At 38.3% G+C, this 24,013-nt stretch overlaps 1 protein-coding gene and 1 pseudogene across 3 annotated transcripts in view; one reads left to right on the top strand and one right to left on the bottom strand.

The window, feature by feature from the left end:
• The window catches only part of LOC134204745 (lysophosphatidylserine lipase ABHD12-like), a 46,113-nt gene that overhangs the window by 18,188 nt on the left and 3,912 nt on the right, over positions 1–24,013 (top strand). For 2 of the 3 annotated variants that reach the window (XM_062679566.1, XM_062679563.1), the window contains 4 exons: positions 12,097–12,215; positions 12,276–12,454; positions 13,276–13,821; positions 13,886–14,047. In XM_062679566.1, coding sequence (XP_062535550.1) covers positions 12,097–12,215; positions 12,276–12,454; positions 13,276–13,821; positions 13,886–14,047 — 1,006 coding nt within the window. Of the gene's footprint in view, positions 1–11,680; positions 12,025–12,096; positions 12,216–12,275; positions 12,455–13,275; positions 13,822–13,885; positions 14,048–24,013 lie in introns of those variants that run through there. The other variant, XM_062679565.1, reaches the window with a different exon arrangement.
• LOC134204747 (uncharacterized) lies at positions 18,153–19,902 on the bottom strand (annotated as a pseudogene).

The following is a 24,013-nucleotide window of genomic DNA, read 5'->3' on the forward strand; positions in this document are numbered from 1 at the left end:
TGAAGAAACGGCCTTTTATCCTCAGCTTGCACATCCTTGCGTTGATTGGCTGCCACCCAATCACGCGTTGGCGCATCTTTCCCAGCACTATGAAGCCGGTTCCCAGCTCGTTGGTGGTGCCACAGCTTTGGTAGAAGGTAGCCGCTCGATGCCCGCTTTTCCACACTTTCTGTCCTGTCCAGCAGATTTCCTGCAGCGCTACGACATCGAAGTTGCGGGGATGTAATTCATCGTAGATTATCCTATCGCAACCTGCAAAGCCTAGCGACTTGCAGTTCCATGTTCCAAGCTTCCAATCGTGATCCTTTATTCGTCGCCTAAGTCGTTGCCGATTGTATCGAGTCGTATTATCTTCTATGTCGTTCGTAATAGTTGTTTTAAAGGCGGCTTATTGGGCCTGCGCAAACCTCCTGTCTCGTCGGAGGGCCGTCGTGTCAGGGCTGTTTAGCGTCCCACCTAACACCAGGACTTGGGCTTGTGCGCTTTGAGCGGCACACGGTCGCTTTGGCGGAGCCTACTTGCGGATACATGCAGCTTTTTATAGAGGTTTAACAGGGCCCACTGTCAAACCCCACCACATCCTAGGCAGGCGCCACAACTCGCAGATGGCCTGGGGAGGGATCGTCAAGCCCTTGGACATAGTCCCTGCTGCCCCTATGTCATCTGCATGTCATTTGACTAATTTGTTCATAACTTTCTTCAGAAGCCAAATTTATTCCATAATTTTAGATGTACTCATAACGCTTGAGTAGGGCTATATTTTTGTCCAAGGGTACATTGCTCTAAATATTACATATGAGGCTGGATAGTGAAAACTCTCCAAAATGTCACGTGTCATTTAACATAATGTCGTTTGAATGACATATTGCCGCCCACGCCTCAGATTACATATTTACAGCAATGTCTTGTTAGACAAAGTTGTAGGCACATTTAAGCGTTATAAGTTCGCCATACCTCAGGAATAATGGCTACCTTCAGAAAAAAGTTATGGGAAAATTATCCGAATGCAAATGACATTTTACAACACTGAGTATAGGTAACTGCTTTGCATGACGATCGTAGTAACCTTTCTGGATAGCACACTTACGCCGTATTCTCTGCTGCACATCACTTTCCTCTAGGTCGTTTCTTTTCAATAGAGGTTCCTCAATAGGCAAATGAGTCTTCACAAGTCTTCCGAAAAATAACTGGCTGGGAGATAACTGCATACTTGCAATCGGTGTTGTGTTGTACTCCAAAGACGATAATGAAACTGATCAAGATCACCCGTTTCGTAACACCGCTTCAAGATGTTTTTGGCGATTGCCACTCTTTTCTCCGCAAGTCCGTTGCTTTGGGGATATCGAGTGCTGGAAAACTCGAACGTAATGTTATTAGAATTGGCGTATCTTTCACACTCATTGGAGTCGAACGGCACATTATCGCTGCAAATCACTGTTGGGTAACCGTAGCAATTGAAAAATCGGTCGTAGAGCTTACAAACACTGCGTGTTGTTTTATCTCCCAAACGATCAGAGCATGATGAATCCGGAATACGCATCAATTAGAACTAACCAGTCATGACCGCCATATTCGTAGATGTCTGTCGAAACTCGTTGGAACGGGTATTCCGGTGGTAAATCCTGCACAAGTGGCTCCTTTTGATTATTCCTTCAAAACTTCTCACAAACTGTGCAGTTGGCGGTCATTTCCTCTATGTCATTAGTCATTCCAGGCCAGAAAAACTGTATCCTTGCTCGAGATAACGTTTTTTTCCGCTCTTACATAAGTGCGGTGCGTTTGCAGATGGTTGTTTGAAGTCCAGTAGGTACCACCAATCGATGATCCTTGAAAAGAAGCCCATTTTCAAAGTGGAGCTCTTTCCGATACTTGTAAAACAATTGACTGAAGTCGTCCAGTTTGTGATATGACAGCCATCCATTCTCAACATAGTTGACGCTACGCATAAACCGTTAATCTTGATTCAGCTTCGCTGCATATAGATCGAAATTATCCTGCGACATGCAAGCTTTTTTATCGAGGGCATGAACGATGTTATCCAAATCCTCTTGGGCTGCACCAGTGTCTGGAAAAGCAGCTCGCAGCGGCCACCAGCAAACTTTTTCCAAGAGTATACACTAGAGACATTCCAGGATACTTCAGCAAAATCAAGAACATACGTTGGAGACGAGGTGTAACGTCATCAATATTCCTTTTGATTAAAGCTTAAAGTGACTTGTGATCCGACAGAACTACAAACTCTCGACCGTAAATAAAGTAATGAAATCTTTGACAGGCAAAAACAACCGCCAGCAGTTCTTTTTCTATTTGGGGCCATTCTTGACACGTACGCTACGGGACCATGGTCCTGAAGCAAGACGCATCTCAAACCATCCTTGGAACTATCGGTCTGTATAATGCAGGATTTTTCGGGATCGAAAATTGCCAACCTTGGTGCACACGGAATTGTTTACAGAAGATCATTTATTTAGACCTGTGCGCCGAAGTATTTGTGAACGGCGGCGGCGTATGGCCAATTTTACACCGGCGGCGGCGGCGTCGGCAGCGTCACGGCGTCAGTAATGTTCGGCGGCGGCGGCGGCGTCGTGAATCAGCGTGAAGAATTTTGAGCTGAGAAAAAAAATCACACAGCAAGGCATATCATGCTTTTTATGAATTTTAGGATTTTTTGTACAATTGCTAGCTACAGTCAGACTTAAGGGGGGAACATCCTAATAGCTATAACTTGTATCTTCACAGCAAAAGTGTACATTACATTGTCCACTAGGACATTCCCGCATCACAGCACATGAGTTCATTGGAAAGTACCTCGGATATAAATCCAGAAATTCGTGTGGAAATTCCTCAAGATATTCCTCAGAAATTTCAAGGAAGGAATTCTAAGAATTAATATAGAATTTTCCTAATGAATTCCTTCAGAACTTCCACCAAGAATTCCCTTGAAAATTCATTCGGAAATTTCTTGAAAAGTACATTCATGAATTTCCTTCTACTTTAGGGATTGCTTCGGAAAATTCTTTACAGAATCTTTTGGGAATTTCTTAAGTAATTCATTCGAATCTATTTTTGAGGATTCCTTTGAAAATTCCTTTAAGAATTCCTTTGAAAATACTCATAGAAAATCCTTCAAGAAGTTCTAAATGAATTCCTACGGACACTGTTTTAGGAATACATTCGAAAATCCATTTAGGAGAAAAACTTCGGAATTTGATTTAGTTTTTTTTTTAATTTCTTAAGGAATTTCTAATAGAAAATCTTCCAGTAATCCCTCAAATAAATTCTTCGGAAAATCTAGGAAGATATTTTTTATATTCTTTCGAAATTTCTCTCTGAAATTTATTTAGAACTTTCTTCAGGACTTTATCGTGGTTGCGGATATTCGAATATTCTCAAGAATTCCTTGGGAGCTTACTGCAGGAGTTCCTTCGAAAAGTCCTACAGATTTTTTTTTGTAAATACCTCAAATAATTCTTTAGGAAATACATTCAGGAATTTATTCGGTAAGTCATCAAGAAACTCATTTTAGTATAGACCTTCAAAAATTCCGTTAGGAATTTCTCCAGGAATTCCTTTAAAAAACTTCCACAAATGAAACCAATTTTTCTGGAGATTCTTCAAAAACGCTCCTAATATAAAATCTGACAATTCCATCACGAATTTATTCAGAAATTCTTTTTGGAACCTTTCTGTTTTAGCGCCAAAACTGGTCATTCGACGGTTTGTTTTCCATGGTTTTCTATCAGAAAGCGAGGTATGAGTATAAAATGGACAATTGACGGCTTTGACCGCTTCCGGGACCTACGGATTGTTCCCGGGGAACCTGTAGAAAGGGACATTTCAGTTTAGCACTAAAGCTAGTCATTCGACGACTCGTTCCTCATGGTTTTCGATCGGGAAGCGAAGAATGAATATAAAATTGACCATTGACGATTCCAACCGCTTCCGGGACCTCTGGATTACTCCCAGGAGAACCTGTAAAAAGGGTCTTTTCGGATGTAGCGTCAAAACTAGTCATACGACGGATCTTTTTTCATAGTTTTCTATCAGGAAGCGAGGTATGATTATAAAATGTATTATTGACGACTTTGTCCGCTTTCGGGACCTACGGAACAATCCGAGGAACCTGTAGAAAAGAACATTTCACATTCTTCACCAGAATAAGTCATTCGAGGGTTCTGTTCTCAAGGTTTTCGTTCAAGAAGCAAGGAATGAATATTAAATGATTATTAGCGATTCAGATCACTTTCGGAACCTATGCATTGCTCCAAAGAATCTGATGAAGGAGACATTTCAGTTTTAGCGCCAAAACAAGTCACTGGACAGCTCTTTTTTCATGGTTTTCTATCAGGAAGCGCAATATGAATATAAAATGGACCATTGAAGACTATGACCACTTCTGGAACCTACCAACTGCCCGAGGGAAACCTATAGAAGGGGGCATTCCAGTTTTTGCGCCGAAACTAATCATTCGACCGTTGTTTTTCATGGTTTTAGATCAGGAAGCGAGGTTTGAATATAAGACTATTTACGATTCTGACCGCTTCCGGGACCTACGGATTGCTCCAGGAGAGCTTGTAGAAGGGGACATTTCAGTTTTAGAGCAAAAAGAAGTCATTCGACGACCAGAAGTCATTCGAAAATCATGAAAAAAGAACCGTCGAATGACTATATTTGGAGACATAACTTAAATGTCCCCTCTACAGGTTCCCTCGGGGACAATCCGTAGGTCCCGGAAGCGGTCAAAGCCGTCAGTGGTCCATTTTACATACCTCGCTTCCCGATAGAAAACCATGAAAAACAAATCGTCGCATGGCTAGCTTTGGTGCCAAAACTGAAATGTCCCCTATACGGGTTTCCCGGGAGCACCCCAGCGACTTCAGAATCTGTCTTTTTGGTTGGTTTTTCATTCTTGACGTGACAGAAGACTTCTGGAGTGTACTCATAATGAAAGATCGGTCAAAAAGCTTGATGGATTTTTGGCCTAGTCTTTTTTAAAACTCCCGGCACCGGCACCGATTCTAAGCAATTGGCCATATCTCACTTGATTCTGGTCCGATTTCAAATTACAACATATGGTTCCAATCAGAAAGAGCCCTATTATTTGTGGTTACTAATATTATTCTGTTTTGACGTAAACTACGTCTAAGGGGAAGACTCGGATACAGGGTGACAAATGAAAATTTCCAAATTCGAGACCGTCACGAAATCATGTAAGATTTTGAACTTTAATAGCGCCCTTATCTTCCGATGGATTTTTGAGATTTATATATCAATCGATTCGGAAATTCTCTACCAATTTGTCAATTATATTGAAAATTTGGGTTATGAATGTTAAAATAGGGTATTGGATCATTTTGGCAGTACCCTCTTTTCTTGTCCGCAAGAGTCTCGTTTCGGCCGTCGCCGTTCAGTGCGGTTGGCAGTAAGTAGTAGTAGTAAAATTCTTCTTTATTTAAAACATGTTTTGTTCTACAATCATTTTTATACATGTACAGTGATCGGCCGGCTTGGCCCTCCAACTTCAATTTCAATTATTGTTATTATTATTATTATTATGCTATTACTTAATTTTTAAAATATAATGTATCATGACGGCCTTTAGGAGGCGCTGGTGTGTTGGCTTGTGCGGTTGGCTTTTGGACTCTCCTTTTTGTGCGGTGTTTCGCACAAAAAGTAGAACAATGGAGCCGGACCAGTGACCGCGGTCGAAACAAATGTAACAAAAATGCGTAATGGAACGTACACACGGTCAAGCAGTTCGACCAACATTGACTCCACCTCCCGTTTATTCAAACATCCATCAAGTTTTATCAACAGCGACACGAACAATCAATTTATTTGACCAACAATATCACACACGAACGACCGAAGCACCAACTCGAGCACCAACCATCAAAAAATATATGGGGATTTGTGCAACTTCACTACAAATGCTCAAACATGTTCGGCGAACCTTGACTCCACCCCCGACAACTCAAACCAAAATCAAACCGTTTTAATTTTTTCCAACCGAGCCGCCAACTGTCAAATGGTTGTTCGAACAACTTCACACACGTTCAAACAAAGCAGCAACCGAAGCGATTTCTTGGGGGCGGAGTCAATGTTCGTCAAACTGCTTGACTGGTGTGTACGTAGCATAATGTAGTGCATGGTGTATAAAAAGTGATCCAGATAGGGGCATGTTTGTGCAGGCATGAGACGATCAATTGTTATCAATGCCAATGCCCTTCTACTGAATCGAGCGGCATGAAAATTTGAATGCAGAGGTTTTTGGGGCCGGGGAAGGTTCTTAAGATGGTTAGAAACCCCTCTCCTCTTTGAAACCTAGCTCCTATACAAATGAAACACCAATTTCATCATAACTCGAGATCAAGCAAATGGAACCAAATCTGGCATGTGGAGGTTTTGGAAGGGAAGATATGTTTCTGTGGTGGTTTGCAACGCCTCCCCCTTCTGGAAAGGGGGGCTTCCATACAAATGAACCAAAAATTTATGCATATTTCGAGAATTAATCAGAGAATAAATCAATTTTAGGCGAAGCAAAGTTCGACGGGTCTGCCAGTAAAAAATAAATATAAAAATGGAAAAAAAATCTCCACGGATTTGTTAAAGAATGTTTTGAAAGTTCTCAAGATTTACCGGAAATTGTATTTTTATTGCCCCTTAATTTGTAATTTTTGAACAATTCGAAGGGGGGTAAGGGGGGCGGGGGGGGTGGTTGAGACATATTAAAAAAAAATATTTATATCGGCCTAATAATATTTTGTCCAATTAAATGCGCGCCTGAATCAGAAGGATTTAGTTTTGGTTCAGGAAGTGTGAATGCACTTAAGATATTTTTATAATACGTGGGTGCAATAATGCAGTACTTATTGTACACGACAAAAGCTTCGGAACGCATACGTTCTTGAAACGGGCTATATGAGATACAATAGAGCTATCACCTTCTTGCTCCCTGATTCATAAGTCTTGCAATGATATTAATAAAATGTTTGCACGAATATTTTATCCATAATGACACTCAGTGTTGGTAGAATCATACTCAAATCTGAATCATCGAGGTTTCATGCACGAACTAACTCGCCTGCGATTCTGTAGGGGAAGCATCACGCTTGAGTTTCTCGGCCAGAATCGCATCGCTTCGCTCACTCACCAAAAAATGATTTCGTTCAGAAAAGCGCCAAACAGAATCGAGACGTATGTTTTGTTTATATATAATTAGTAGCCATTGTTTTAGACGAAAAATAGTTAATTCAATGCATTCAACAATGAAGAACACGTAAATATCATGCAATGATGCAAATTGCAATTCAAATCATGAGCAAATCTCTCGGCCATAATTGTGATGGGATTTGACTCACGCATGGTTTGAATCGCCGATGAGATTTGAGATTTTGAGATTCAACACTGGTGACACTGCCAGACAGTAGGAGTTAGAATGTAATAACACACACACTATCTTTTCCCGTCCGCAACGTTTACTACTCGCGCGCACCACAACCAAATTAATTGGGTTTTGGTACATGATTGACATTTTATGATTTCTAGTGATGCACGAAAAACAAGATATGGCTATGATTGGAATGTTTCCGAATAATAAATGTTGCAAACGGAAAGAGAATGCTTCACTTGGGCTTCTTCTATTGAAATATTTCATCAAATGCTTCAAAACCCAAATGTAGGCAATTCGGATCCAAGAAAGGCATCATTACCTCTGAGGACTTAATTTGGGTTTCATAGTAAAATTTTTAAACAATTGTCGTATCCAACAATTTTCATATCTTAAGATACGCTAGTTTTGTTCGAAACCAGTGACATAAGTAATCAAATGAATTTTCTAAAAATATTCATGCATGATGGCACTACAATCCTCAATGAACAAAACTGCCTTACGTAGTTTACGTTGGGCGGTTGTGTCTTGTACATAACCCTTCTGATTTTTAACCACAACTTATCCTAATGCCCACCACAAATTAACAGTTCTGAACCTACCTTCGAAAAACCCGGAATATCTCCGGTATCCAATGGCCATGGTCGGTTCCATGTACATATGGTGAAACAACATTAAATCTCTAGCTCATGCATCCCTGAATTGTACAAATCGGATAATAATTGACATAGTTACAACACATCTAATTATGCCCAAAATTTGCCTATCCCGTATGCAGAGCAAGACTCAAGTCAGGATGGCGGATAACTCATACATACATACATACCAACTTTTAAAAATTTCTACAAAATTCCTTCGAACATTATTTTAACAATTCCACTGGAATTTTTCCAGGTAAGACATTCCATTCCCTCGGAAATTCATCTAGTAGTTCTTTAGGAATTTCTTCCACCATTTCCTTTCAACATTTTTGAACGAATTTTCAGATAGCTCCGTACCAATTCCTAGAGAGATTTCCAAAGAACTCCTAAAGGAATTCCTAAAAGAAATCGTGTGCAATCTGTACCATTTTCTGGCCGTTGCATTTCAGTAATTGCCCTAACATCCTTCTCTATGGGCTGGACCTCACCATCGTCAAAACTGCTACCGTATAAGAAAAGGTACTAATCCCAAGTACCAATCTACAGTAGATTCTTTAATTGAGCATTGTATAGCCACCCACGATTTGTACATTCACATATGTTATGCTATAATTGTCATTGCATTTTTCCATAGTAAATATGTGTAAGACATAGTGATGACCCGATTTTTAACATGCACAAATTTTGACTGCCCCTGGAATGAATTTTGAAAGTCAATGAAGAATAAGAAATATTCCAAACAATCACAAACTTGTGCGTTAAGTCATTATTTACCTCCCTAATAAACATTTTTCGATACATTTTATAATGAACGAGAAAGGCAGCATCACCGCTAGGTGGATTTCTCTGTTTTTGCCTTTCTCTATTATTTCACTACGAAAACGAACTTTTTATAAAAACCTCGTAGACCCATAGTGTTATATACCAATCGACTCAGCTTGACGAGCTGAGCAAATGTCTGTCTGTCCGTGTGTATGTATGTGTGTATGTGTGTGTACAAAAGCTAAGAAAAACATTAGACAACTTTTCATATAGTAGGGGAACTGTTTCGTTTTCCATCTCACTGTACATATTTTCATCTCATCGCAAAACAAAGAAATACAGGACCAATCTCGTCGCTTTTTTTGCTAACATGTGTGCTCACTGCTGAAAAAAATCACAAAAATAAGAAACAAACCAAATACCGTTTCATTGCTCTGTTTTTGATAGTACGGAAATAGGTGCTATGCGATGAAGTGCCAAACCGTTCCCCTAATTCTCAACCGATTTTCTCGCAACAAGTTTCATTCTACAAGGGGCAAAGCCTAGTTGATCACTATTGAATTTAATAACGATCGACCGTTGCTTTTAAAAGTTATAACGAAAATGGTACATCGAACCATATTAGCACCATATAAGGTTGGTGTCTTAGCTAAAATGCGAGAAAGGCAGTATCACATAATACTTGTGACACATATATGATACCAATATCACTGTACAGCATAAAATCATATGTCTGTCACCCAGAATCACGCTGGTATCACGATAGCACGATGATTTCCGTACCCTGCCCTTCGACCGTTGTATTGTACGAAACAGAACATAATTTGTTGTTTGAAATGTCAAATACGCCGTTTGACATATGAAATAAAAACAAACATTTGCAAGCTGACTGAGTAAAAATCGGGTTTTTTGCAATTCCGGATGATATTTGTCACAACATTGCCAAAATAATTATTCGTAAGCCCATTATTTACTACAATTATGCTCTGAAGATGTCTTCCTATTGATTTTGCCAGTTCTTGGGTTGTTACCGGGAAAATCTACCGTCACTTTTGCATGATATTCAATGATTTCGAACATTTTGTGCATGGGTTTTAATTGGAATGAGGCCTAGGGATTGGAAAGGATGCGGGATCTTTGATTTGCCTTTAGTCAGAATCTAACAATTTCGCATATGCCCAGATCTTATACAGGTTTTGGTAGATTCTTATACAGAATTGTTAGAAAATCTAACAACCGCCAGTTGGGTGTAGCATAGAGTGATTAACGTCCGCAGAAATAATCGTCCTGCGGAATATTTGCAAGAACTCGCATATTTCTGCTAAAATACTTATACGAATAATTGGAAAACTATGACGTTTTCATATCGATGAATGAACTGCTGGCGAAAATTCACAATTTATTCAAAAAATAGGGGTAAATATTGTGTAATACTAATAAAAACTATAGTAACAGTTTATGATTTCTATTCATTTTGATGGAAAATATAGTTTTGGAAAGCGGTAGAATCAGTTTCAAAACAAGCTGTCAAATAGATACAACGGTGGAAAGAAAAGATGTATGTCATCTTGTCTCTGTACGCGTACAGCGTGATACGAAAATCATTGTGCGGAAATCATATGTCTGTCGATAGTAAGACGTCAAACACTTGTAATATATTTTCCGAATCAATTCTTCCCCACGCATTGTTTACATAGATGCAAATCGAGAGTAAGCATTTATTCATTATGATTGTAAATTGGAAATTATTCTAATTAAAATTAGGTCTCTACTTGTTTCTCATTTATGTTTTTTTGCCTTTCTCGTACAACAAAGTTGTACCGAAAGGCTATCATTTCACTCCATTTTTGTGTGTGCACAAAAGCTAATAGAAGCATTATCCAACTTAGTATACATAGTAATTTTCAATCGATTTTCTAGCAACAAGTTGCATCCGACAGATAGCAAGGCCTAGTTGATAACTATTGAATTTGATAACGATTGACCATTACGTTTAAAAATTATAAAGAAAATTGTGTATCGAATCATACAAGGTTGGTGTCTTGGCTAAATGCGAGAAAGGCAGTATCACTACTAGGTGCATTAAATTGGGTTTTTATTTGGTGCTTACAAGTCAATCTAAAATTCGAAATACTTGAGGACATTGGAATTCAACTTTGCAAATTTGAAAATGTAGGTCGTGTTCTATTCTGGACATCATCAGATCGTGTTCTATTCTGGACATCATCAGGTCGTGTTCTATTCTAGACATCATTCTCCTGTTTTTATTGCCTTTCTCGTATACGGAAACGCTATAAAATATCTCCTAAACCGACAGAAAATTCCGAGACCTATAGGGTGGGTATACAAAAAGAAACGCAATGTTCGATCGGGCTTATTTTCAATAATTAAAAAAAGGCCACATTCCGCGTCGAATGCAACCTGCTAGCAAATCGGTGTTTTTCACTCCCTAAAAAAAATCTAAATCTACCTTTTTTGCGGAGTTGCTAAAATGCATTGAAATGAATGCAAATAAATGTTAGGCGCTGGAAATAATGCAGTTGCTTTTTAGACCTGTCCAATAAGTTTGTCTCTTCATATTTTACAACGCGCGAGAAAGGCACCACTTACTCTATGTGGATTATCCTGTTTTTTTTTAACCCCGCAAACTCACCATCAGCGAAATCGGTGTGAAACCACGTTGTTTATATGTACAGTACGATAATACATTGTACATATAATACTTCGCCGCACGTTTCTGAAGTGCAAGGCTACACCCGCCGTGCTCCGCATGGCCTCCGAAATTTTCCTGTACCGCATCTCTTCGATTTATATCGCGAAATGAAAATAAACTAATCTATAATTGCACTTGCGCTGCATGCCGTCAGACGGACCAACTTAGTCAGACCGGCTTAGCCATCCACGCGAGAGAGTTGCGATTTATAGTGCTAGTCGACTGAGGGGTGGATTCGGTTCTAGAACGCGACTCAAAATCGTCCCAGCTATCGTAAGCACTGGCCACCCCCGTTTAGGGTCAAGTTCAGACATCCGACGATCGGCGGCGGGTTCTTCAGAACGTGATCTCGTCGTTGAGATCGCCAAAGATAGATCAGGACGTCCGAGAAGATCGAAGAGAAGGGGCGTCACCGACGCTCAAGTGATTTGTATTGTACTGCATTTAGCCATAGTCTAGTCGCCCTGGCTCAGCAGGATGCCTTATTTTGCGATCCAAAAGCAATCCATTCTTGTGAAGTGCGCCCTCGGTCATGAGCTTATGTAACCACTTTGTAAATTGTTCTCTCTTTTCGGTATCTCTCGTTGCAGAATCGGTTTAACGACGTGCAAGATCTGCATCCTGGTGTTTGTGATCATTTTCATCGTGCTGCCATTGATATTTAAATTCTCGTTTGCCCTGCAGAAAAACATCCTATTCCTCACATTCAGTGAGTACAATTTCTGTTTGGGTGGCAAAATTGAATAATTCATTTATCCCGTAATTTTAGTTTCCTACCCGCCGAATGTTGATCTCAAACGACCGGAGAAAAGCGGTTTGTACGCGACGCGAAATTTCATCGTCACTTATCGGGACCAGGAAGACGACGTCGATGTGGGTGTTGCGGTATGGCACGTGCTTCCCAATGATCTGGTGCGGCGTTTCTGGAAGGAACTGCAAATTAACGAGGTAAGCTTAGCTGATAAGGCGTGCTCTACAATTGAGGCAATTGGGCTTAATTCCCGTTCACATGTTGTCCGGTAAATTTGCAAACATGTTTTTTTTTTGTTCTTTTTTCTCATTCTCTGGGTACGTTGCAGATGTTTTCATTTTGTGTCACTTTATCGTTGTCGTTACGAATAGCACGTTTAACGTGAACAGACAGAAACATATGCGCAAAATAATGTCTGAATGCAAAATTTCACGCGGAGAATCTAGAGCGAGACCAGTCTCGTGCACGGATATATGTATGTACCATAAATAACAAAAATAAGAATTACTCGATCTCTGTGATAATTGTGAATTGAATAATGACATTGAGCTTCTGCACTGCAACGAAAGTCAAAATGATTTTGATAAAAGCAATTGCTTTGCCAACAAGATATTTTTTATAGGAAACTGCAAAAATATTGAACTTGAAACGACCTTGATTTGCAACTAAAATTAAACTCAAATGTGTCAGATTTTTTTTTTCGAATGATCCGTTACTTGTGACTCGTAAAGCAATATAACTTTTGATAGACATTGCTTTTTTGGAAAAAAATTTTTTCAACGCACTGGTTTGATTGGTGGCTAAGCATTTTCTTTTTAATTTAATTCAGGAACTGAGACTGAGTCTCAGCAGATGGGAATACTAAAAATATTGTACAGCATCACAGTGAAAGTTATCGAATAGCGAAGTATATAACTATAAAATTCTATTCAACTTCTTTTAACAATAATCCGACAAGTCGTGACTATTTTGATATAAATCATTCAGTAAACTTTGTTCTCGTTATCATATTTTTCAGCCTACTCTATCTAACATGACAGCACCGGAGGATGTGCGGGACAAAGTGGACGCATTAGTTAGCGAAGATACCACACAGTATCGTGGAATCGAGCGGATTTTGCACCGCTCAAACCTGAACTTGGACGATGAATCCACCCAGAAGGATTTGTTTGAGGAGACTCTCCGAGCCACCACCAATGATATCGTGCTGTATCTGCATGGAAACACTGCCTCACGGGGGGCTTCTCACCGGGTGGAGCTGTACAAGTTGCTGCGAAGTCTCAATTATCACGTGGTGACCCTGGACTATCGAGGATACGGGGATTCGGCTAGCATTTCCCCAACCGAGCGGGGCGTCGTGTACGACGCCTTGGCCGTGTATCAGTATATAACCAGTATTAGTAAAAATCCAATTTACCTGTGGGGCCATTCGCTGGGGACGGGGGTGGCTACGCATTTGCTATCGCTTTTGACGGACATGAGCTTGCCGGGCCCGAAAGCGGTGGTGCTAGAAAGCCCTTTCAATAACATTCGGGAGGAGATTTGTGCTCATCCGTTTTCTAAGGTAGCGATTATCTTTGAACATTTTTCGAAGGAACTAGCTTTGCATTAAGGATTTCTATTTTTAGTTGTATCGGCATCTTCCATGGTTCGACTACACAATATCACGTCCAATGTATGCCAATGAACTGCGTTTTGAGTCCGATCAGCACATTGCAGAATTTAGACAGCCGGTGTTGATTTTGCATGCTGAGGATGATCATGTTGTCCCGTTCAATTTAGGTTATAAGGTAAGTTCATATACAACTTAGAAACAATAACGACTCCACATTAGAGTGGCCCAGCCTTGTATGGGGAGAAAAAAAAAGTTGTCGAAATCTTCGGGGCACCCAGCACTATGGGGAAAGGGGTGGCCATTAATCGGAAAATTTACTATCTCCAATTTGTCTAATTTATATATCATATGAAAGTATATACCCTAGATAAGAGAATCGGAAAATATTGAAGCACTATGTTTATTTAGTCAAAAGATATGGGCTAGCGAAGTGAAAAAAGCTGATGAAAATGAAACATCATTCCTTACATTGATTTGTATGTTATGAAATCAATTTTTCTCCAAATATAAGGTTTTATATATCATTCCAAACCTTAGCTTTTCGATAGTTTGATTTGTTTTGCACGCGAAGATTGTTATCAAAAAGTTGTAGAAGAAAAACTTTAATTATCATAATTTTTGCTATAAAATGGTCCCGCAAAACCTAATGTCCCCACATGTCCCCTAATCTGTGAATGGGGGATTGAAATATAACTCTAGTTCCACTTTTTAGTGAGTGATTTGCTTGCGCATATTTGCGCTTTTATGAGAACGCTGCTATCAAAGTTTTCTTGAAAATTGTGGTTTTCATTCTCTATACATCGTAATGATTAGAAAATGAACAACATTAAAAATAGTATAAAAAAAAATTAGAAATATAGTTATTTGCTATTTCATGCATGCTGTATTGGAAACAAAAAAAAATTGCTCCGAAAAATTGAAAAAAAATTTTTTTTCGCGGGTTACATTTTTTGAGAGTTAACGATGGCCCTTAAAGGGTTAAAAAGGTTCTTAAATATTCCTTCACATAATATATGTTGCGTAGAAACAGTTTTCATTGAAAAAATATTTTTGGCCGCCTATTTGTATGAGAATTCCCCATAGTGCCCAGGTTTGTGCCTTTGAATGAGAAAATCAATCTCTGAAAAATTTCAGCTCAATTTGGCGCATTTGATTTTAAGTTTGTATGGTGGTTTCAGCCAAAATGTATTTTTTTAAATACTTTATTAGAGTGATTTTTAAGTTTTTACAAAGTTCATCACTGCCAAAATGTATAGGAAAATAATACACCTCGACCACTCTTTCGTTCAGGAAATTGGTTCGGTATGCCCGATTCAGCTCAGAATTGCAACAAAGGCAGATAATATGTTAAAGATCAATTACACAGAACATTATACGATGATTGAATAAATTTTTATATAGATTTCGGCTGAATTATTAGGAGTTCGGTTGTGCACTTTGGAATTCGTTGATTGTCATAAAAAACGTGCGCATGTTGTTGTCTAGGTATGGGGACATCCCTCATTAGTCTCCCATATAAATATTTGGCGTTATTGCGTTGTTATAGAAAGTGAATCAAGTCTGTCTAAGTTCTAAGATTGCATGCGCTGTCGAAATCTATAACAAAAATTGTTCGTGAATACGCACAGCAAGTCGAACATTCTGCGTGTTTTGGAGAAAAATATTTAAAAAATTAAAGAGCACCATTCTATTTTTACCAAAGCAAGTTCATAGAAAGGGATCAATTTCCCCCGAATACTTTTTTACCTCGATTTTAGACAACACTCTGTAAAATCCATCGTGTATAAATAACAACAATAATTTAAAGACTGTCACACATTTGTAAGGATAAATTTTATATTTTTTAAAGAGGCTGTGTGGAAACCGCGAAGGTTTATTTATTTTTGTCTGTGATACATCGATTACTTCTAACGGTTTTTTTTTTCTGTTGGGTGATTATCATTGCGACCATTTTTTAGATCTATTGTGATATACCAACCGTTTAATATTTACTTGTTCAAGGTGATAAGTACTATGAGAAGTGACTTTCAACACATGATTTTAGGTATTATCCCAGCATGGAAAGATGTGACGTATGAACCGCACCACCATATATGGAGAAAAAGACCATATTTTAGATGGCTGTAAGATACACTTATCAAAGAACTTGATTCTTCTGTTGATAAGTGCAACACAACTGCATAATAAATGCTCAGAGGTCTCACAGTCCTCATTACAAAAACGCCAAACACCATCTTCGACCTTCTTCGTTAGTTATAAATGATATTTCGCCGGGCAATGTCCTGTTATTAAACCTGTATAAGTACACAGATCTTTTTTTGACAAAGCGAGAAGCTTTTGTGTGTTTAACGCATTTAATGTTAAGAATCTTTTAGCTTGACGGGCCATTGTGGAATTATTCCAGTTCATATTTATCATATTTTTTTCCCAGTTCCTGAGTTCCATTTTGATAGATCTTGAGGATACTCCACAAAATGGCTCTTTTCCTAGAAATTGTTGAGATGATCCTGCCCTGGCCAACTCATCTGCATTCTCATTTCCATTAATTCCACAGTGTTCAAGCACCCAGTACAGATTAACTGTATATCTACTAGACAACTGTTGTAGTAAACTAACGCACTCCCATACCAATTTTGAGGTACACGTGAACGATGCCAAGGCAGTTAATGCTGCTTGACTGTCTGGAAAAATACATATATTTGAATGCTTATAGTTTCTTGTTAAACAGACGGTAGTGCATTCCAAAATTGCTTGTATCTAATGGTTGAAATCAGAAGAGATTGTAGGGTATGACGGGGAAAAATGAGCACCCTAAGAATGATACTTAACACCTTCTCAGCAAGCATGCTTTTATAAATTACAAAACAGCAGTTCTTTTCTGTTGCATCTTATCTCACATCTAGACTAGACGCGAATTTCGAAAAGAACGGTTATCCCGATAAATTTGACTTACCTGTTTTTGGGATCGATAAGTTATGATTTTTCATTGATATGGTATCAAAAATCACATTGTATAACAAAAATCAGTATTAAATTTCAGTAAATTTGATAAATTACGTTACTCAACAGATTCAGCGCACAGTAAATCATAATTGTAGGTTGTCCAAAAGAGTTTTAGTATTGTATGTATCATTTGATTATTTCAAAATGGGGTGCCCATCTTGCCCCATTTGAAATAAACAGTTCAAATCTTGTTAAGCGTGGTTGAACATTTCACTGTGAATATTTTAAATGACAGGTGGGGATTATTGTAAGCAAAAGTGACATTGGACTGGTTATGAAATACCACGCAGTCTAAAACGGGTCACTGGAGCTGCAAAAGAGCTAGCAGTTTCTAACTTCCGAATTAAATCTGACTGTAAAATCTTATAAAACAGACAGCTTTATTCCATAACATCACTGACGCAATCTCTGGGTGAAATTGCAAAAGAATTCCTGGAGGTATTCCCCAGGGGAAGATCCATTAATTACGTAACGCAAAAATTGGGCATTTTCAACCTCCCCTCCCCCCTATGTCACACTTTTTGTATGAAACATCTGAAAATTTTGTATGGCCCGTCACACTTCACTCAACCCCCCCTCCCCCCTCTAAGCGTTACGTAATTTGTGGACGCTCCCCAGAGTCTATGTAATCAAGAGTGCCAACATGTGCCGCATTTGACAGGTCTCCTGCTCGTTAAGACACGATTTTGTATGGGAATGACAGGTGAATTTTGTTCCAATTCTGACAGTGTCACCACTCTTAATTACATAGGGTCGGTGTACCAATTGTCGCTATACATAAAAACAACTATTTTTTTAAAAAAATAAGTAAAAGGCATGTGGGTGGACTTTATATATCAAGCGAAAGGTTTTACTTCCTGCTCCTTAGAACAGCTGTAAAAACCAAAATAAAATTTGTTAATATCCTCAAAATTGATTAATCCATAATAGGAACGCATGTACGATGTACCAGTTGTGGCACTATTCGTAATTTTGGTTCCTTATTTGGCGAATCCCATTGTTTTCTTATGGGACTGGGCAAATTGGGACCATTAGTGCGACAACTGGTGCAAAGGACGTTAAAAATTAAGCAAAATCAATTTTTACAATTATGCTTTGCTTGTTTTGGAGGAAATCAAAGGTGTTATCGTATCATATGAATATGCTTTATCGATATGAACTTGGTTTGCGGTGATTTGATTGGTCATTTGGCATATAAAGAACTAGTGCGAGTTAAAATTTTCCGCGCCGGGATTTCTTTTAAAAAAAAGAACAACCTACACGTTCACGAGCCGAAATCGAACTAACGTTTATTCAATAACTAAAATTAATCAAACCTCAAAAGCCTTGCACTTGCACTTTTCCGTCGTCGCACTGTTGGGTCGCATTCCAGTTGGTTGCCGTCCGCTCCAACGTCGTCGTCAAGTGTCGTCAGCAGATTCCGATGCCCTCGTTCTGGCGGCTTCCGTTGCCAATTCGATGCGACGGGGTCGTCAGCATTTTTCTAGCGCCCATCGGCTAGCTCCGTTGCTAACTCGTCCCTTCCTGAGAGATGAGGGTCCGTCCGAATCACGTCCATTAGAGTCAAAGATCTTATCCTGGGTTGAATGTCGACCACTGGGTCCTGTGGGGCTGTGATATTAGATGCTTGTATCTTTACAGTGGCTGATCTGTGGGAGAAAATTTTCAAAAGAATCGCAATACCGATTATCGTGCAGGGGAGGGAGATGATTCCTCCAAAAACGGGCCAGGAAGGCCACTGGATGCTGGTGTTGTTCAATCGAATGTATTCCATTTCCTTTCTCATTTACAGATGCAAACTATGTAGATGTTCCAAGCTTAGGTTTGCTATTGTGAACTGTTTTTGTATTGTAAGACCATTCAATGGAAGCTGTATTGGACTTCCAGCCATATTCCGAATCATATTGGAATAGGTGATGTTGTTGATGGTTACCGCACAGTCGTGAAACGATATCAAAAATGTTCCAGATAACGTACGGTTGCTGATTCCACAATTTGATGAGAATGAAATATTCCTGTCGGAGTTCATTATGACGTTTTCATCATTTATAATAATGATTTCATCTTCAGGTGGATTCATGGTGTAATTGCAGCTTGCTTGTTGTCCCGAGAGAAGTTTTGGTACACATCCGGAATTGTCGAATTCTGTTTCATGGGCTTTGTATATGATTGTCTCTAAAGAGCCCACAATGTAATTACCAGTTTCATGATGCAAATAGTTCATTTTAGCCAGGTGGATCTGTTTATGACTAGCTGTGACAGGGAAGACGTGAATCTTGTTGAAAATCCTCTTGTCTAAGATAGGAGTTTTTATCAGTAGAGTCAGTTCCTTGCTGTTGGTGGCGACTGTTGTTTCAGCGAAATTGAGTGCTTCCAAGGCATTATGAAGTGAGATATTTTGTTTAGATAGATCTTGATACAAAATCTCAATTTCATTTTGACTTAGTACTTTCTCATTCAAAATTCCTACTTTTGCAAGGGCTATACTTTCAACAATTTGAGTAAATTTCTCTGCTAAAAATTTAAGATTTAGAAAAATATTTATTGAATAGATTTCCAATGATTTGGAGTTTGACAGTTCAATTGCATCTTTTGTTTTGAAAACTAATTCTTTCATCTGTAAATTAAGTTCCCTATTAATTCTAATCTGTTGATTGTTGTTGTATACAAGCTCATTATTTGAGGAGTTTATAATATTCAAGTCATTAGCGTCTGGGCTTCATGCTATAAATTTCCAACCAGTCTCCTGAAGGGAGCTTAGTTGTTTAGTGTTTGCTGAATTTCCTCGAATTTCTGAATCGACAGTGGTGTAAACTGATTACCTTTTAACTGATCAAATTGATTTCTGAGATTCTCTACATGAAATTTCAATGAAGTGATATTAAAATGGTGAACATAATAATGAGAAGCTATTTGGATTCTTGCTAAACCTGACTGGAAGATGATTATTGGCAAGTGATCAATTCTCCTAACTTCTATCGAGTTACCTATTACTAAATTTAAAAATATTAAAATTCTGTAGGAAGAAAGGATAAGGATTAGGGATTATTAGATTTTCCTGATTTTAACATCATTTTTGTGTACTCTCCTTCCATCATCCATAATGACGGTACTTTTATTAACTTCTTTAACTTTGTTTTTCCTAAAACAGGGTTTATGTTTGATTCTTTGTCGTGCATTTTCATACACTTCCTGATTGGATTGAATTTCTACATGTTTCTTGGATTTATTGTGAAATTCTAAATCTTTCTTTTGTTTTACTGTAAGGTTTTTGAAAACTTTCTCTATGATTTCAGGAGTTCTAGGAGATGGAAGTATGATTTCGAGAGGGGTGTGTTTAGTAGCACTATGGATGGAGGAATTATATTTGTTTAGTGACAAAAGGAGTAGATCAGTGACGGGTTTTCCAGGATTTTCATGTTTTGTGGTTCTGTAAATTTCCAAAATTGTAGAGTGGAAACGCTCCACAATACCATTCATCTCGCTACGTCCTGTTGCCGTAACGTATGGTTCGATACGATGTGTATTGTAGAAGTTTACCAGATCTCCGGTCATAAATGATTTTTCACCATCCATGACTAAAGTTTCAGGGGGATTGTATTTTAGGAGGAAGTCTTTAACGACAGGGACTATATCGACTGCAGCTCTAGATTCAATGTGTTTGATTTGGGCAAATTTGGAAAATTTGTCGATATAGGTGAGAAAATGGTCGTTTTCGAGGAAAAGGATATCTATATGAGCAATTTTGAAAGGAGCATTCGGGATTGGGGTTTCTTGAAGTGGGTATTTGATTGGATTTCGATTATATTTATTCTCATGACAAATTTTGCAGTTTGTCACGAAATCCTTTACCTTTTGAGCAAGTTTTGGAAAGTAAAACTTCCTCAAAAGTTGTAATTTATTCTCTTCAGCACCACGGTGTGCTCTGTAATGCTCCTGTCGGATGACGTTCCATTGTTCGTCCTCCTGTTGTATGTCTTGTAGGATCGATTGACTAAAACGGATTTTTAATGACCTTTTTGCACCAAAATGTTTTTTATAGACTTCTTGAATTTTGCCCATCAAAGGTTCGGTCGTTAATAATCCGTTAACTTTGGAAAGATCGAAATGTTTTTATAAAATCTGTAAAATAGAATCATCGTTAGTATTAGATAGCGAAATCTCAACCCTTGTGTAGCTAGGAAATGGATTTTTCACTGTTACTTTATCCGGACCTTCACTTAAGATGACTTGATGCTTAAAACCGTTTAAAGGAGCTTCTGTGGATTCAATATAAAAGTCATCGCTGATATCAGCAGAATGTTGAGTTGCTGTCATAGAACAAACCATTCTACTCAAAGCGTCGGCCACTACATTGGATTTCCCAGGTTTATAAATAATTTCATAATCATGCTCCTCTAGGTACGATTTCCATCGCTTAAGTTTAGCTTTAGTGTTCTTGGGCGATGAAGCGAATGTCAGGGGCTGATGATCAGTAAGTATTTTGAATTTAGCCCCATATAGATAATTTCTAAAGGTTTGAAGTGCCCAGTAAATCGCTAACATTTCTTTCTCTGGCACTGAGCATCCTTCTTCTGTTTGTGATAGGGTTCTGGACGCAAAATGTATGGGCTTGTCTTTATCTAATTCACCTTGAGACAAGACGGCACCGACTGCTTAATCGGAGGCATCGTTTGTGAGAATGAAAGGTTTATTGAAATCTGGGTAGATGAGAATGTCGGAGGATGATAGCAAGCTTTTCATCTTTTGAAAACACTATTTTTCATTACCGTCATCTGGGGGGAAGATGATCATTGAGGTGAAGATGATCATTTGATGTGTCAGTCAAAAGTGCCAAATTTTTTTATGAAACGGTAGTCAACAATATTCTCCGTTCAAGTAATGTTACCGCTAGGTAGAAATCCGAGTTTTTCGATTATAATCATGAAAATGTATTTTGTGGAAGAAAGAGAGATATAGTCATAAATGACGCTATTTTCGTTTCAAATATTGATTTCGTAGACTTCTTTGCGTAGTAAATTCAACATTCATACGAATAACCTAGTGTATTTTGACTACTAGGTCATAATTATTTTAGTAGAGCTGTCTTGATCAACTTCACCCCAAACCAGATTACTCAAAAAATGAGTGATAATTTAATTTATTTTAATAAATGCGAATGCATTTCAGAAAACTAAAGTTGTTGATTATTGCAACGTATAGCAGTTACATGTTTTGTATATATTTGTTTCGATTTAAAATGTAAACACCCATTGTTATTGCATGTTTTGTCTTAAAAATGATCATCTTCCCCCAGTTGACGGTACCATTAAGTGATATTTTTTATTGGAAGCAGGGTTTCTCTCCCCCCTTAGAAGGTTTGTCAAGGGTATTGCAATTTTTTTGCAACAAATCTGCGATAGTAACCCATCATTCCTAAAAACCCTCGAAGTTCTTTTAGATTTTTGGGTTCTGGAAACTGGTTAATAGCTTCAATTTTCTTTTGGTTAGATATAATCCAATTTGAGCTTATTATATAGCCCAGGAATTCAACCTCTTGATGGAGGAACTCGGATTTATCGAGCTGGATTTTCAATCCAGCATTGTCCAAAGTTTTGAAGATAGTTGCTAAATTTTTTAAATGCTCCTCCAGATCTTTTCCAAAGACGATTACATCATCGATGTAAACGTAGCAGATTTTTCCAATATGTTTTCTTAGAACATCGTCAATTGCCCTTTGGAAAGTAGCGGGCGCGTTTTTTAACCCAAATGGCATTCTTGTAAATGCATATTTGCCATTATTAATGGAAAATGCAGTTTTTTCAATGTCGCTGGCTTTCATCCGGATCTGATGGAAACCAGAAGCAAGATCTAATGTGGAAAAGTACTTTTGCCCTTTCAATTGGTCAATTACATAACCAATTTCAGGCATAGGGTATCGGTCAGAAACTGTCTTTTCATTCAGTTTTCTGTAATCGATGACCATTCTGATTTTTTTTTTCACCAGATGCGTCTGCCTTTTTTGGCACTATCCATACTGGTGATGTCCAAGCCGAACGAGAAGGTCTGATTATACCATCAGCCAAAAGCTTATCGACTTGTTTCCGAACTTCGTCGGTATAGGCTGCAGGATAGGGATAAACCTTCTGATGAATAGGTATATCATCAGTGGTATTTATACAACATTCAACTGTCGTACCGCAGGTAAGTTTCGTATTTGGATGATGAAAAACTTCGTTATGAGCCTTTAAAATTTTATAAAGTTTTTCTCTTTCGTCGTTCGACAAATGAGAAATCCGAAATAAATTATTCGAAGTGGGATTTACAGGATTATATCGTGAAATGATTCATTATCTTTTTTCAAATGCAAAACATTATTTTGCAGGTCAACTATTGCGTTCAGAGACTGAAGGATACCTGTTCCGATAATGCCTTTGAAAAACGGGTGAAATTTATGAAGCAAAAATTGAGCATTGTGATTTATTTTTGGATAGAAAAACGCAATGTCAATAGCAGATGTAGCTCCGAATTTTCCACTGGCACTAGAAATTTCGTCTGCTTTGAAGTCATAGGGTCTAGCCCCTTTGTATTTTTAAGCTAACTTTGGTTCAATGACGTTAATGTTGGCTCCTGTGTCTATCAGAAAAGGAAACTCTCCAATACATATTAGTTTTTAGGGATATATACACCCAACCAGCGGATGGCAGATTTTAATACAGTTCTGCATAAGAACCTTACAGAAACTGTATAATAATTGGGCATATACAATTTTTGGAAGATTTTAATACAATCGTTGTATTGAAATTATACAGATTTGTAATATTTTAATACAATTTCTGTATAAAAATCTTACAGATTTGTATATGCCACGTTTTTATACAATAATTGTAAGATCTGTTTTTTGGGTGTATGGAAGAGTTGGAGTTACCAACTCGGCTTCCATTCTAAAAAAATAGTTTGAGTTGAAGTAGATGGCTGAGGCTCATCCTCTTCCCTAATAGTGGGAAGCTCTTCAGCAGTCAGTTCCTCATGAGGATCTGGTTGGAGTTGGTCTTCCGAAGGTTCATTTTGAAAGTATAAATCGGGATGTATTTGATTGAAATCTGACTCGTAGCCTTGGTCATAGCAATCATAACAATCGCATATTCTTTTGTATTCC

This window comes from Armigeres subalbatus, unplaced genomic scaffold (assembly GCF_024139115.2).
Source record: "Armigeres subalbatus isolate Guangzhou_Male unplaced genomic scaffold, GZ_Asu_2 Contig857, whole genome shotgun sequence".
NCBI classification, from domain to species: domain Eukaryota; kingdom Metazoa; phylum Arthropoda; class Insecta; order Diptera; family Culicidae; genus Armigeres; species Armigeres subalbatus.